Source organism: Heliangelus exortis, chromosome 3 (assembly GCF_036169615.1).
Source record: "Heliangelus exortis chromosome 3, bHelExo1.hap1, whole genome shotgun sequence".
NCBI lineage: Eukaryota > Metazoa > Chordata > Aves > Apodiformes > Trochilidae > Heliangelus > Heliangelus exortis.
In genome coordinates, this window is record NC_092424.1 from 76,133,648 (window position 1) to 76,151,089 (window position 17,442).

General features: G+C 35.4%; 1 protein-coding gene across 1 annotated transcript; it reads right to left on the reverse strand.

The window, feature by feature from the left end:
• Positions 1-346: 346 nt before the first annotated feature.
• Positions 347-16,792, reverse strand: MANEA (mannosidase endo-alpha). The gene is made up of 5 exons (XM_071741295.1): positions 16,630-16,792; positions 12,151-12,743; positions 8,741-8,850; positions 6,319-6,395; positions 347-5,617 (listed from the first exon to the last, which is right to left on the reverse strand). Exons 2-5 carry the CDS (start codon positions 12,698-12,700, stop codon positions 4,981-4,983), a joined length of 1,374 nt encoding a protein of 457 aa, XP_071597396.1. The 5' UTR covers positions 12,701-12,743; positions 16,630-16,792; the 3' UTR covers positions 347-4,980.
• Between the last annotated feature and the right edge of the window lie 650 nt (positions 16,793-17,442).

Genomic DNA, 17,442 nt, shown 5'->3' on the forward strand with positions numbered 1-17,442 from the left:
GTAGTATTCAGTTTTAAACCATTCTCCCATGAAGTTGATTATCTGTGCACCCATTCCTTTTAAACTTCTGTATGAACAGGGAACTTAAGTTTTATATTATCAAATACAGTTGAACCTCAGGACTGAAGGATACCTGCAGCACTATGCACTAGTGAACTCACTTAGCCTTGTTAAAATATAATACAAATACCCCTAAAAACTTCAGGAGTGTTATCTGGCTTAAGACTATTGTGATAAGCCTGTTGTGACACCTGCCTATTGAATTCTACACACATACTGTAAGAGAAGAGTAAAAATTCACTCTAAATTCATATTATTAAAAAAAAAAAAATAAATTACACACTCCTTTTAAATCAAACTTCGAAGGGCATATATTTATTATTCATGAAATATCCATACATAAGCAACTAGGTATATTGTAAACATCATAGGGATTTGAAATATTTCTTACTTAAAAGTAGCAGAATCCAGCCTGTAGTTTTAATACAATGATATAGTACTTAAAAATAATTACTTCAGATGTCTGCACATATATAATATTTATAAATAGACACACACACACATTTTTCTTTAATGCATGTAAGCAAAGGCATCTTTGCCACAGCCGGGTACAGTATTAAATTTAACATTTTTGAGTTAATGTTAAATATATAGCAAAGATACACTATCCATTCACAAAAAATTCATAGCTATACAACAACAAAAATAATCGTATCAAGCTTTTCTGCAGTGCCTATAGTCTTGCAGACTCTCTTTACTGAATTTTACAACTATTTAGTCTTAGAAATACAAATCACTTTGGAAGTTTATGCAACATTTAACATTTAACATGCTGGTCAAAAGTAAAGTATAAAACAAGGAATGAAATATTGACACTATCAATATAGTGGAAAGATGAGGGACAATACTTGCAAAATACCTTAAGACTGGAAAAGAGAATTTCACTTTAAGTGATAAATAATTTGTCTGTAAATACTTAATCTTTTAAGGTACACAAGATTCACAAAAAAGTGCCCTAAATTACAGTACATCCTTGTCCATGTGCCCAGAGATACTTTCTCCTACTAGTAAAAGAGTGCTGAAAACAATCATGTGAAATGTTTTCAAGAGAACCCAAGAGCTACGTGTAAAATATATTAATTCAAACTATGCAGAGTGTATACTTATCAAATTTTATCAAAATTAGCAAAATAACAGTTCTGAGTCCATTAAAGACCCTTCTGCTTCAACAACCTCTTAACAAATCATTGGCACACCAGAAGAAAGGCACTAGACAAACACAGTGAACATCAGCACAGAAACTATATTCACAATAATCTAATTTGCCACTGAAATAGTAACAGCATATGCACATGATCTTTCCTTTAAAATTTAGTACAAGTTTATAGATCTGAAAATCATACACTATTGTAAAATTACAAATTCTTACTTCAGAAATGTGTTAAGCTTCAGTTCTGAGACAGCTCACAGAACTAAAACAATTTACTTGATCACAACAGACAGAAGCACGTATTAATCTATAGGTTTGTTTTTAAAAAAGAAGTTGTCTTTTACCACAAAGGCTTGCTACTTGTCTCAGATACCATTTGACCTCTGGGAATACTCCAAGCAGTAGTATGTGATTGGTAACTTCAGGTATTTCTGTATTTGCAAAGGAACAGTATGGCATGATCACTATTATAACTTCCCAAATTGTTTCTTGCCTAATCAGTATAAACGTAATATATCACTCTAAGCACTATAACATACTATAGCAAGATGATTCAAATGCAGTGTAAAAATAATAGAAGTAATCATTACTTTTTTTAATTTTTATTTTTCAATTAGCCAAGAAACAATAGGAGTGTCAAGCCAAAATAAAATAAGATCTACGTATTCCTTAAATAACATTTCGGATCCAAAACTCATTACAAATACTGTTCCTTCCAGTTTTGGAAGGAACTGGTTCCAAGCAGTTTTGGTTGAACATTGGAGTAATTGTTTTTTTCTTTTCTTTTTTTCCCCACTATAACAGCAAAGCTTGGAGCAAACACCTTCTAAACACATTCAGCCTTACCTCCCTCAACCCAAAAAAAATGTGTGCTTGAAATAATCTTCTTCCATTGCATTTGTGTAACTCCCCTCCCACAGACCTGTTTTTACTGAAATCTCCAAAAACTTCAGCAGCAGTCCATCAGCAAGACTCTCCATCCCCTATAACAAGAAGTAGACTAATACTTGCTCTAAGTACAGAGAAATATTTGCCAGGGAGGTGGGGTAGTTCTAGTAGCTGCTATTCCATCAGCTCTTCTTAGGATCATCAAATTAAACTATAAACTCTAAAAAATATTATTGGCTTGCATGTTTGTATTTTAAAACACAACAAGTACATAAAAATACACTAAGTGCTCAGGGGCAAAGAATGTCTAGACATTTAACTTCTATTGTTTTCTGCAAAAATTCTGTAAATTCTTCTGAAGACCCCATTAGACATCAGTGTGCTATGGTTCTTACCACTTCATGGCAAGGGCTAAATGATACCTCTACAGCAACTACAGAAGTGTTTCAGAGTAATGAAGATCCATTACACTGTTAGCATAAAACTAACTGTTATATTTTAAACAAGATACATCACCTCAGTTGTACAATACAATAAAAATTTCAAATGTTTCTATACTCAGTAACAAAAGGAGCAACTTCTATTGTCACAGAGAAAAAAATCTGCCACAGGGAGAAAGTAGGGAGCTGAAAGCTGAGTGCAAGGTTGTTGTGCCTAGTAAAGTGCTCAGACAACTGCAGTGAAAAAAGCCCAGTGGATGACAAAATTTTAAGCAGAGCAAAAACAGAGACTTGTCTTTTCAAAAGGTCTGATGTCAGAAGATTTTAAATAATATATAAAATATTTATATGAGAAAATTAATAATTCCCTCACACTTGAAATAAATATAGGAGCTTTTGGGGATGTAAAAGCATAAAAATATAAAAATTATAAAAAGAAATTACATATATCTATTAAATGGATTTATAGTAAAAATGTATAAATCAGTTTTCTTAATCAAGGGAGACAGTGGTTAACTTGGAAGTGGTAAAATACAGCAAGTATTTCATGTATCACATACTATGGTGTGACTGTGGTCATGCCTATATCTACTTTATTTTATCCACCTGAGCATTTGTAAAACAAATAAGCATTGGTAAACTTTTTTTTTCCAGAAATTTAGTAGGAAACCACAAAAAGTGATGAAGAGATATTAAAAAGACTCAAATAACTCTAGAGGCACCCTTCAGCATCTTATCATCAACAGCTTATATATCTGTCATGCAAATTCTGCATTTTTTTCAAGCAGTTGAGGGCATTGTATGACACTTCATCTATTTTAACACTGCAGTGAAAAGACGAGAATAAAACTGCAAATAAGTGAAAGATACATAAACAAAATTTTTTCATACTACAAAACTGGTTTACATTTATTTGGAATGACAAAGGTTTCAGGAAAAAAAGCATACTGTTTGGGTTTGTTTTCTTTTTCAGCCAAAAAATCCACAAATTCACCTTACAATTTCATGGACAAATTACTGTAAGAACCAAGTAAAGACTGTAATTCCCATGGTTCCTGATGAAATCAATGTCATTCTAGTGGTCACAAAAGTTCCAGCATATGAACTAAAACACAAGACCAGCACCTTGTGTATATATATATATATATATATATAAAGCCACTTTGCTACAGATGAAATGCTTCCAATAAACCAAACAGTGCAGTCGTTACTGTCCCAGAGTTTAGATCTTTGCTATGAAGTTGTATGGATATGCCAAAAACATGACTGATGAGGAGACACGTCCATGTAACTTGATCCTTTCAAGCTTCATTAAAGAAAAAACAGTTAATAATCATGACACAAAATTCTTAGGTCTGAAAGTAATCATTTCTAGCCACACAACAACATTAAATGTAGTGGTGGCACAGAGCTTATCTGAATGGTAACAATGTTTTAGTTATCTATTATTCTGTATCCTGGAATGCCTTGATGAAAAATTCATATTTCAAATTAAACTGAGTACTTTCTGGCACTGCTAGCAAGCTAGACTGCTCCTAAATCAGAAGCAAAAATGCATTTCCTAAAATTGTATTTATTGTGGGACTAATAAGATATTAGCTTTAGAATCTTTAAACATCTTAAAAAACACACCAGATCTGTGTCTGCAGCTAATTAGCAACCAATATATAACAATGGAAGTTTTAGTATATTTTCTGAATATTTTTTCCTCCACTCTTCATTTCAAACAATTTTAAAAAAATCAAAATAACAAAAACTCTTACTGCTCAGTATCTAGTGATCCACAAAAGTCTGCACCATATACCCAACAGAATGGAATTAAACTAGAAACTTCCAGCTCTTATTTGAAACTTGATTGAAACACCTTCTTCTTATCTGTTCACAGAACACAATAGTGCTGCATCACATAACTTCTTGGTATTTTTACAAGAAAACCATGTCAAGAACTCCCTGTGTGTAAAGAATTAAGAACAGTAAATGTAGATTATTCCACACATTGCAGACATGCATCCTGCAAGAAGCAATCAGGATCAAAACTTAAATTACAGTATCACTTTGATTAGAAACACAAATACAAGAAGAAATGAAGTATAACTATGCCAGATTTTGTAACTTTGGTCATGTAAAGTTTTTCCATGCAGATGTTCTTGAAGCTCAACATGCGAGTTACAAAGTTTTTTTTAAAAAAAGACAAACCCAAACAAGACCCTAACATTTTCCTGGATATTCTTGCTCTACAGTATCCAGTAAGACAGAAATGCCTGTATTCTCATCATCTTTTTACACTTCAAAATTCAAATTCAGTAGTAGCACATATACATTCAAGAAATATAATAATTTAAACATATTTACAATATAGACAGATGAACAACAGATTTTTCAGCTCTCAATTTCTTTCTCAAGGTAGTCAATGCCTCAGGACACAACCGCAGCAGCAAGAGCTCACATAAGCCACTGTTCTTGTTCTTTTCTGTACTTCTCAGACCACTTCTGAGTAAGCTCTAAGTAAACATTTGGTTTATGGGGCTTATAGTCAAGGTAAACCATCTGTCCAGTCCGTTTGGGGACAGCTTTTTCAATCTGTGTTCCTTCGTGCCATTCATTGAAGGATGTAATCGAAATAATTTCCGGACGCACCAGAAGGGCTGCGCTGAAGGCAGTCTCATAGTACTTCCCATTGACACGATTCCGAGTGTTATGGTTGTTCCATGGTCGGATGCTGGTATCAATGTACCCTGGCCCCACACTTGGAATAAACATTAAGTTGTTACTGTCGCAAAAGGCTTTTAAACTCGCCCAGTTATGATGGGATGAGCCATAGGAGAAGCCATTGGTGGCAAAGTACGTGTACATTCCATCAAAGCCACTTCTATGGATGTCATGTTTATGTCTTTCTTCCACCAGAAGTGCAATGAATAATGCATCGTATGGAGTATTGCGAATACTCTGTGATCCAGACGCCGTTAACAGATTTGCCCATATTTCAGGAAGCGTTACGTAAGAATCATAAACATAAAACAGGGGAAGCAATTTGCCTGTGCTGGTCTTATGCCTGTAAAAGGCTGGATGGCCTCCATATCTATAAAGCAAATAAGTATCATTAAGACAAAACTTGCCATTTGGAAAATACGGCTTTACAATCTGAGCTGAAGACTTGTTCCATAAAAACTAATTAAAAAAGACAGTATGTGGACTTCAAAACACAGCTATTGACACACATTTTCAGTTCTGTGTTTGCTAAGTATTAAATAATGAATTTGCAAATTACTACAAATTAGTAATTTAGTGTCAAACTGCACTATAGGTATTAGTTTTCTTTGAAGAGCAATTCTCTAATTCAGTATGAATTAAGACAGTTGTAATAGCATTGATAAACAAAAAACTAGTGCTAGCTGTACAGGATCTGTCAAGCTGAACTGATGTCATTAGAGGTCAATACATTAAAGATACAACTGCAAATTTGTCACTATAAAAATGTATGTTTAATTTATATGTATCATGCAGCTAGACTTTAACTGCTTTAATCTGAAGCATCAGGACTTGTGACACTAATGCATGCTGAAAAGCAATTAATATTTGAGTATCTATGTAAAATTCACACTTCAATATTTAAGAAACAGCCTGAGTTTTGTGCCACTGAAATATGAACAAAGTTTCTTGTAGTTTTCTTCAGTCTCAGTACACATTTATATCTATTTTTCCAAGCTTTATATAACATACAGATATCCCAAAAAACAGCATGTAGCAAGCCCCAAAGGAAAGCATTGTGAAAGCACTCACTTGTCAATGATGTATTTGACATTGTGGTACATACTGCGATCATCTCTGTCTTTGTAAGGTTCAATGTGAAAAGTGACCTGAAAGATGAAAATGTAAAATACTACTGAATACACAGGCATCATGTATGGTATGAAGCAAGTATTAGTCACAGTAAATATAGTTCTTTACAGAACAAACATTTACATTAGTCTATATTGAGAATAACCCAACATGAATTCAACTGATGCAATGCTAAGATTAGAAGCTTCAGATTCAAGGAAGCTTGGTAATGGAGCAAACAGCTCTTCACATTGCCACAAATAATTACTTTTGTTTTCCCTAGGCTACAGAAAGCAGTAAGCGTGCTTCAGAAAACTTTAAAAACTCCAGCAGAAACTAAAAATTAAAATAAAATATTACCTATGTGAATGTCAGAGAACTCATCAATGAAATGTTTTAATGTTTGATTGCTAACCAATGTATTACATTTGCTAGAGATGATTCTCCGAGGAAACTTTTCAGTGTCAAATAGATTTTAAAATACAGGATATGAAATGTTTAATTTAAAATTTTATAGATTTATCAACAGCAATAAACTGTTGGAAATAAATCTAATATAATATACTGTTAAGTGCTATGAATGTCAAGCTTGGAGTTTGTGGAATTATTTAACCTATACATGTGAAGTAATTTCAATGTAAAAATGCTACTGTTTTCAAATATTCTATTAAATGTAAAAGTATATTACATTAATCAAAACAACTAGTTTTTCAAAACCAATTTTCTAGCAGAATGTATTTAATAAAGTCTTCAACAACTCTGCAACTGTAGCAAATTTCCATTCTAGATCCAATATCTCTCTCTATTAGGTACAAACCATAGAAAAATACAGTGCTAAAACGAATCACTAGGACTGACAAGGCAGGCTGAAAGGCACTACAGTTTCATATTTTATTTTCAACTACCAAAACCAGGCAAATCAAAAGGATGTATCTTTTAGCAGACATTTGTTTAGCAGATATAACAGCACTGTATTTCAGACATTGGTTTCAGTCTACTGACATTCCTAAAACTTACCTGTAACAGCTTACTACTGCAATAATGTTTAAAAATAGTGCCGTGAAGGTAGCATTCCCTGGTAGTATCTATACTTAATACCTGTATTCCAGTAATTATTCCAAGCAATAACAGCAGTTCCATCCATATTCCAAATCACAGCCATACTATTTAAGACATTTGCTTTGGTATATTATTTAATTTTGTCTTGGTTTCTTTAAGAGACTTGAATGATAACAAGTTCTTTTAGGTAAATTATAACATTTTTTCTTTTTACTAATCTATTATTGCATATGTGCAAGTTATGTCTCATAATGCAATTTGCACAGCATTTTTTCAGTTTGAAAATTACTTTGCTCCTCCTTCTCAATCTACATACAGCTCCTACCAGTGACAGAAAATTTCTCTGAGAATCTACAACTTCCACAAGCAACTAAAACCAGAGCAGATGAACAGGTTGTATTTTCAGTCCCTGATACAGGCAACACCCTCCAGAGATGAAACATATACAGCTATTTTAGATAGTTTAAAAACTCAGCAAATTTATTACTTGGCAAGACTAAAAGGCAATTCATGTTTTCTTAACCCAAATGGAAAATACAAGTTTTATTCTTAAAATAAACAAAACCAAAGTACAATTTTAAATTCTGCTGATCAATCCATATAATTTTTAATTGATTCAATATTTCATCTATTTCAGGGAGGCAGTAATTTAGCCTTTCTGTGCAGTCCTGCCCTCAAGTAACCTGAAGTCAGAGCAGCACCTCTGTGACCTTACTGTCCAAGTCAAGTGTCCACGATACCTTCTGGAATAAAGACTTTCATCCAAACATGTGTTTCTAAATCCTTCCTTATTAGGCATAAATGTTTGCTCCTCCCCTCTGTAGTAAGACACCAGCAATCTATGTGGTGATGCTAAAAATGAGGTTGGCTTTTATTCTTTCTCAGAGTTCCTTAGTTTATAAATCATTGTATTGCATAGTTTTTCGAAACACATAATACTTCCCTCAACTCCCAAGACTCATCTCAAAAGAACATATTGTCTCATTTTAAAAAATGCTACCTAAAAAAATTAAATAAATAAACCACAACACCATACCTCAGATTGTGCAAGCTTTAGGTCTGAACCAGAACAGAAAAAGGGCAGATTATGGTATTTACTCCATCTACAAGGCAATATTGCTTAGGGCTGATAAAAATTCAGTGTAATTCAAAGGGCACTTACACTTGCTTCTGTGAACAAAAAGGAGTGCAGTGTAATAGGAGACAGAAACAGAAGCCCCCATAACCTCAAAAGTCTCTCTGCTGTAGAGTCAAATGTAGTAGACTCTTAGCCAGGTTTACTTTCCAAAGTAATCTTATTTTATGCATCTTAAAAATACTTTACCTTTAGATTGTATTTGTGTGCATAATCCAAAATAACAGGCACCAAATCATCAGTAGGTTCTCCATTTTCATCAGCCATACCTGGTGGGTACCATGAAAGCACTATTACACCTAAAAATACAAAACTTAAGTTTTAAATCATGTTGTTTAACATATAACTTCTACATTATAAGTTGGCATGAGTTACAAATATTGTCTGATGTGAAATGAACATACGAGAATTTCAACTTAATTTTTAGCCAATTAAAAAATATCAGCATTCACAGAGTAGATTTTAACTTCTCTTTAAAAGACAAAATAAAAGGTGGAAAGTAAGATCATCTGTCATGAGAACACATCTGTGCTCAGTGTTCCAAGCCTAACACTTAGAGCCACTGCCTCCTTCTTTTCAGCACAGTGTTTTAGCCTCCAGGTTACACAGCGAGAGAGATGAGAGCTACGAATGTGATGAAAAAGGTTCTTATTTTATGAAAATTTATTCCCCACCATATTTCTTCATTGTACTCCTTGTTCTTTATAGAAAACAACCATTTCATACTGGAAACGGTGACTGTAATCACCACAACATTCCTTCTTGCTAACCCTCTCCCTTCCAACCACGTGAACTTTTTTTTTAATTTATGACATAAAAGAAATACTTGAGTAACTATCAATAATGTGAGGTTACTACTCCTTTCAAAAAGGAAACAACAAATAAAATGTCCCCACAACTGTAAATTTTCCTGATACTCTCAATGAGCTTAAAACAATACATACCTCTTCAAAAAGGCTAAACCCTTCACTTCTAAAATAAAATGCTGTTAGATAATTAAGCTAAACATTTTAGCTGTTTAGTTGGAAAGAGTATCAAGAGGAAGGTAAGACAAAGAAATACATTAAATACTGATGTACAAATATTTTCCAAACAATACAGTTTAAAAGAAGTGTAGTTTTAACCATGTAAAGATTTAAGTACACAAATGGAATCACTAAGATAGGGAAGTATATACTCTAAATTCCATCTTGTCTTACTAACATAACATTTCTAACTAACATATTCCAGAAAGGTAAGTCCAAAAATATGAAAAAGAAAGCATAAATTAGAGTGAGTACGCAATCATCTTCTAACATCTAAACCAGAAATATGAGCTTACTATACACAGAAGTCAATTCAACAACCCTCAAAATGTTCTCTCTACATTTTACTAAAAAGAAAATCTCAAACAGTAGACTGTCTGAAGAGACAGTTTGCTCAATGACAAGAAAAAGGCAGTATTTTATTGCATTTTATCACCCTATCTTTTATTTGACACGTAAGAAAAGGACAAAATTCAAATGAGAAATATGTAAAGGAAGAACAGCAGCAACAAACTCAGGTTACAGTCAAGGTATCCTGAATGCATCTGCCAAGACCCTTTTCTACACCTTTATGAAACAGGGAAAAAAAATGGAAGACGGATTTTTCATCAAGGAACCTAAATACATGTTTCCATTGATTCTTCCCTGAAAAAAACTATGTAATATTTTCTTCCCTGTGGTTAAAAACAAATGTTATGTACCACTTCAAGACACAAAAAAAGGATGGACTCAATGACAAAACCAATAGTATAAACATGTTTAAAAACAGAGTAGAATCCTTCAAGACAAATGAAGTACTTCAAATTGGACTGTCACAAAAATAGGCTGGTGCAAAAAAAACTAAATTAATCTCACCAAGCAATATGCAGAATAATATCTATCGTATTAATCTGATAAAAAGTAGAAGATTAATAAATAAGGAAAAAAATTGTAAAATCTAATACAAGGAAGCACTGCGTGAGCCTCTTGCTGCCTTTGACTCTGTGCCCTTGATCATTACACAATATTGGCTGAAAGAACCACTTCCATTTTTCTGCTTGTGTCAGATCCTTGATAAAGCTTCAGAAAAGGCTAGAAGAAAAATTATTACTCAGCAAAATATAGAAGGCAATCATGGATTAGACAAAGACTAAGAGACAAAAAGGAGAAACTGTAAATAGTCATCCTCACAGTACAAAAAAAAAAATAAACAATGTAAGAAAAGATGCAAATATTTGAAGCAATGACCAGAGGGAAAAAAGCTGATGACTTGTATTGGTCAAATCTAGACAGAAGAGAAGAATTAAATTAGACTTAAATCTGTGTAATAAGCAGCAGAAAACATTTTTTTACAAATGTCAGTAATACATTGTAAGGAGTATGTCACAGGAAGCATGAAGTACTTATCCACATTGCTGAGTTATAAATGCAAAACTTAAGCTACTAAAAAAAATCCCTTCTTTTGCAAAGCATTTTTCCTACTATTTGGCACTTTTTCAACCAGCAGTTTGGCTTTGTAAGACTGAGGAACATCACAGAGTCTTCTAAACCTACAAGTATCCCCTCTGCTTTCATCCAACTATCATGCTTACTGGCAACCTAATACCTGAGACTTCTCTGCAACAGTTTTCCCACTGTTGCTGGCATTCCTACTAATGGAGTTATCATACTACTGAAGAAGGTGAGAACAAAGCCTACTTAAAAGAAAAAAAGGAGGAAGCAACAACCGAGATGAAAAATTAAACAAGTAAACAGTACTAATGGGAATATAACAATTTCATTCACCCAGTCATTAAGGTCTCATATAAGAAGTGATTCAATTGAAGGTGATTTGCACTTTGAATAATGCTATGAGCTCTCATCAGCTGGTTTCAACTACATTTACAGAAGCTGTTCAGAATTTAGTAACTGCCTATATGACTGGATATTTTAGAGAACACAAACATAAAAAAGGACAGTAATGCCAACAACAAAGAATGACACAAAAAATATATTGAACATTCCTAAGCATGTAGTTTATCTTATCTAGAGAATTTGATGTGGAAAAAAGATACTTTTGGACAAAGAAATAAACTATAAGTAGCTACACTGAAACTATCATATTGGAATTCAAGGCTTGGATTAGCTATAATCCTCCATGCTAGGATATGTAATTGTTATTACACACAAAGAATTTAGAAAAAAACCCTGCTCTTATTTGAACGTACTGCTCCGTAACCAGGTTGTGATTTACCAAAATGTGTTCTTAAAACTGAAGTACTCATCTCCAAAAATAAAATACACAGACAATATATTCTAGCAATAGTTTCTCTATTTTCTACTTATGTTCTCAGTGCCTAACAGTTAGTCATGAAACATGCACATACAGGAGTAACAATATACCTGTTATATTTCTGTGCTATTACACCCATAAGACACAGTTCTGAAGATGCAGGTTTCAGTCTGGGGTTAAAACTCAGAAATAGAAAGACATTTACTAGTTTCAGACATCTCCAGAATTACATTTTAAAAAAAAGGAAGAAGAGTCAAATGCATTTGTTCACATATTTAAGGCTGGATGAACAAACAACATGCTGAAATGTTAATATTCATTACCAGTTGAGGCAGAGAGCATTTGTTTCATGTGGGCTTCTATGACAGACGGGTCTTTGGAACTGTAAGATCCAAGTTCAGGATAAAAGTTGGCCCCAATGTCCTCAGGAGGATTATGCCTTCCCTTTGGATAATTATTTGCAATTTTGGGATCCCAATGTGGCAGCAATGGATGATTCCAGTGAATATATTTGCCATCGAACTGTGGATTACCAAACCAACTATAGTAGAATATGTGAAAGTTATAATTAGGAGAAGAAAGCTCTTCGTCCAGTTTGTTTACAGGAGGCATAGATGCTTTCATAGTATTGACTGTGATACTATGCAAATTATTGACACGTGTTACAGTATCTCCTTGCACCCTATTTGGTGAATTCTGTTTATTTTCTAAGATCACTGTCCGCTGTTGAAGTTCAGGTAACAAGCCAAGTCCAAATGGATCCCCAAATCCAGCTCTGTCAGGTCTCAGAGTCTTCAAAGCCATCATTATGGAGCAAATAAATAAAATAAAAAGCAACAAAATGATGCATGTTCTTCTGCGAAATCTTGCCATGATGTCATAGTTCAGAATCCAAACAGAAGGACTTTGGCAGCAACTGATCAAAAGACAAATATTTTAAAGTCAGATTTCTTAAGACCTCGTTCAGGCTTCCTAAAGTTTCTACACAATAGTAACAGAAGTAATAGGTGACAAATGTGATGCATATACTGACTGCATAACTAACAGCCCTTTGGAAGGAAAGGGGAGACGGGACAAAAAACATTTCTGCATTTTTGAATCTGTGTCAGCTTGTGAGGTTCAACCACCAAGGACTCACAAATTTTATAAACCATCTTTTGAACGTCATTGTTTTCCTAACCCAAATAAACACCATGAAACGGAAATTCTGGTTACATTGCTTCAGAACTATCATGTTTTGACAAGGCTGATAGAAATAGCAAAGAAAAAAAGGGAAAAAAAATTTAAAAAAAAGCAAAAATGACAAAAAGAGAATAACACAGTATAACAAGAGTAAGGTACAGAATGGAATATGACAGAAGTACAGCTGTTTAGAATACAGGTTTCATTTACTTATTTTCTGGCTTTGGACAAACCACTTTGTGTTTATTTAACCAACACAATGACTAAATACTTTAACAAATTAAACTCAAACCATTATATTTTGCTACCTTACAAATCTAAGATTCTGATTTGTTTTCTGAATTATGTAAACAACAGAAACAAACCAACAAAAAACAAGCAAAAAAACCCCAGAATGTAAGAACATACCTCAACCATAAAAGCTTGTAAGTTAGCTGCTGGCAGCCTGTTAGTACAATGTCACAGCTGTGTGACAACTCATGTAGAATTCCACAATTAATTTAAAAACAAGACCAACAGTACACAGCAAGATTTTAGCCCTGAAAGCAGGGTGAAGAAAATCAGTATAATGGAATGCCCGATTATTTTATTTATAGGTCCTGTTCAATATTAAATACAAGAGAGCCAGAGAAAAGGATTAACAAAATTTAGGTTGCCACATAATTATGTGGAACAAGATTATGCATAAAACTGACAACACTAAACTGGAAAATCTTAGAATAAATTTCTGATTCAACAGCCATTAGACATAATGTAGCTATGATTTTGTACTTCTGTCAGTAAAATCACCAAATTTTAGAATCTTACATACAGAGGTAGTTTCAAAATACTTAGTATATCGCCTTAGTTTCCTATCAATTTGCTTTACTATTGTTCAAGTGCATTAACATACAGCTCAGTTGCCACAACACTTGATTTGGTACTGCTGTGATAATATTAGACAAGGAATTTTTCGAATATGCATTTTAAAACTACAGCCTGAATTGGATTAGCAGTATGACATTGCCAAAAGGGAAATTCTGCTTCCATTTCCAACCTTAATCCATTCATCCTGCTGTCTACCTTTGGGCTTTTATCTGGTTTTTACAGTAAAGTCACTCATGCACTACAGCAGCAAAAACTTGTTAACATCTCAAAAATAAACAACAAAAAGACCTCTTTGATGTATCTGCTACTGAAGTCTTCCTCTATTATATCAAGACTTCACTAACATAACATGATTTTTCTGAAGTGTCGGGAACTGATTTTGGTGCTCCATCTTATCTCAACAAGTATTTTTTCTATGCAATATTTATCATTACAGTGCATTAAAAATTACCTCCGTACTTTTTAAAATTTGCCTGACATTAGGACAGATACTGGTCCACTGTCGCATGTTATGAACCTCTACTATTTCTACAGAGGCTCAGAATCAAAGTGCAAAATTTCCAGAACAAGTAAGTGACATGTAAAATAAAGGTTTGTATTTCGGGAAAACATCAGTCTCAGTGATGAAGATGTAATTCATCCCTGGCATAGATACACTGTAAAATCTGCACTGAAGAGCTGCAGGTTGGCAGTGCTTGCATTATGTCATTTAATCTTGTTCAGGGATTCCTCACCTACTGCAACATCCAAACACTAGTAATGGGGAAACAACTACCTGAAATTGAAGTTGTTTATCCTTGGAGCAAGAAAAATCTTCGAATGCATTTCTGATTCAAAAGCCTTTACAGATACCACAGTCCTGGGTTTGTATTTCTGTCATACACAGCCAAGTTTAAGAATCTAACTTCAGTGTACGGAGATAACACAGGTGAGTCCTACAGTCTTAGAAATTATCTTGACTTGAACTGTTTTGTGTCTTTGGATCAAACAGCAGCTCTCTTTCTCAATAGGACAAAGTCAGCATGAGTAACTTGAGCTTGATATAAATTAAGATCTTGCAGGCAGGAAGGCACTTTGACTCAGATATTAACTTGTTAACTAGTAGTAACTTTTTCCATCTAACCCCAAGTTTGAGGACCATCTTGGCTAGCAGCCAAAAATGCAAGAAGCTCAAGTTCCTCCAAGTAAATTCATTCTAAAATTTAAAAAAAAAAAAACTTTACCACAGCAGTTAGACATCTTCATCTATTTGTGGGTTACACACTTCCTGAACAAGAGGTAATTTCCCTGTGCAATACAAAAAAACCCAAAACTAAACACCTTCTACTTAGAAATTTACCTAGTAGTTTGATGCCCCTATTTCTCAATTTATAAGGGAGAAAAAGCAAACATTTGTTTACATTTGGGGTTTTTTTATTATTTATAACTTCTACTTCTCTAATTAATTGCTCCTATCAGGCTTTCTGACTTTTCCTTTAAGTAAATTTCTCTGTCTGTCTAGGCTGTATATTTTACCATTATCACAAGATACATTTAAACATTTTTGAGGTGTTTCTTTTCTGTACCATTTCAGCTCCAATATATCCTTCCTTTGTGAGAATGAAAACATTTAAACACAGTGTGGCTTTAGACATGCATCCTGGACATTAAATTGCTCTTTTGCTCCCTTATTGCTTCTCCAAAAATTTCTGCTTTGAACAGCAGAACTCTAATGCACGCTGACCACAGAATTATCCCTCATTCCTAAATCCAGGTCCTGAGTGTTAAAAATGAACTCAGAAGTCATTATTGTGACATTAAATTCATTTCCTTTATGATGTGCATTACACTACCTATTTTAAAAATATACTTATATTTTTAAGTCACTCCTTATTAAAAAGTTCTTTGGCAAATTTTCCAGTCAGGCGCCTAAAGATTTTGGGATCTTTATTAAACTTGCTGAATGTACTCTGTGCTACTACACTTCTTTTCAGAAATCACTAATTGTTATCTCAGATCTACAGATGCCAATTGATGTATTTTGTTTTCTCCTTTTATGACTACAGATACTACAACTTCCTTCATTACCCATCAGAAAAATATGAAGTCTGACCATCAAAGGGCAGAATCTCTGCTTTTATAGCATTCAGTCCCCTTATAAAAAAAAATCTTAAACATTTAGATTCTTGTAAGCTGCTCTATGGACTAGAAACACAAAATAAATATTGCTTATCCTTCTATGACCACCTCTGTTCCAAATTATTTCGTTTGTTGTATGGGAATAAATAGTATGGAACTCATCACAGCAGTACAAAATCTCCACTTGATCTTCCTAAAACAACTAAAAAGCTTAAGGATTTTCCACATTGTTCCTCAAACTTCAAGCAAGCCTGCTTGGAAGATAACCTCCCCATTCAAGATAGGGCTTGACAAGGTTATTTATTATACGAGGTTTATCCCTTCCATCACTTCTGCTTTTCATACCGTTATTACCCTCCAGACAATTCCTCTTTAGCCCTTTCCACAAGCTCAGCATCTGGCGCGGCGAGGGGCCTGGGCCGGACAGGAGGCAGAGCACCGCCAGCCCCTGCGAAACCATCTGGGAGCGGCCGCCTTCCCCTCCCCTTCCAGCCCCGAGGATCCACCCAGCAGTGCCCTGACCCGGGAAAACCCCCGGGCTACACCGCGGCTCCCAGCGCCCGGCCCAGCCCGTCTCCTGGCTGTCCCTTCCCCAACCCCCCGAGGCCGCGACAAGAGCCGCTGCTGTTACTCACCCGCCAGAAAAAGGGGAACTGCAGGCGGGATGGCGAGGAGGAGGGATGGAGAGATGGCGGGGCGGCCAGGCGGGGCGGCTCCGGCCGAGCAGGCCTGGGCAGGCCCGGGCAGGGCTGTGAGGCGGGATGGCCGCCCCGCCGAGGCTGGGGGGGAAGGTGCGCAGGCGCCATCAGCTGCGCATGCTCGGGTTTGGGGCGGCGGGGCCCGCTTGGCTCTAGGCCCGGCGTGGGGGCGGGTGGCGGTTGGGTTGCTCGGCGCCGTGCGGGCTCAGCGCCGGTGATCTCGGGTTTGAGGGCGAGAAGTCGAGGTCGGCAGCCGGGCTGGCAAGCGCTGCTTGCCTGACTTTTCCGTCTGTGAAGAGTGGAAGTGAGGTAGCTGGGTGTTAGCCCTCTTTGGGCCTTGAAATAGTCTTTTTTATTTGCCCCAGAGGCCTCTAAATTCCCTCTGTTGGTCGCTGAGAGACCGGCAGTGTGGCTGGATAAAGCCTGTGGCTGAGATCGTGGTCGATATGGTGTAAGGGCAGCCCAGATGCAGTGCTGGGGATGGTTGTGCACAGTCGCCACAGTTCAGGGTGATGCACTGAGGTAGTAAATGTTTTGGGGTGATTGCATGTCTTTATACCACATCAGTGAAACGGGAATAGATCCGGAAAAAGTGTGTGGATATAAGTGTGATAAATACTTGTGTTACCCAGTCATTGTATAGTTGCATATAACTGCAATAATGTAAAAAAGGTTTCACTGTTTCACACGCTGTTTCACTAGGTTTTTGTCTTTTGGTCTGGTTTGGGGTTTTTTTATTGGGGGGGGGAT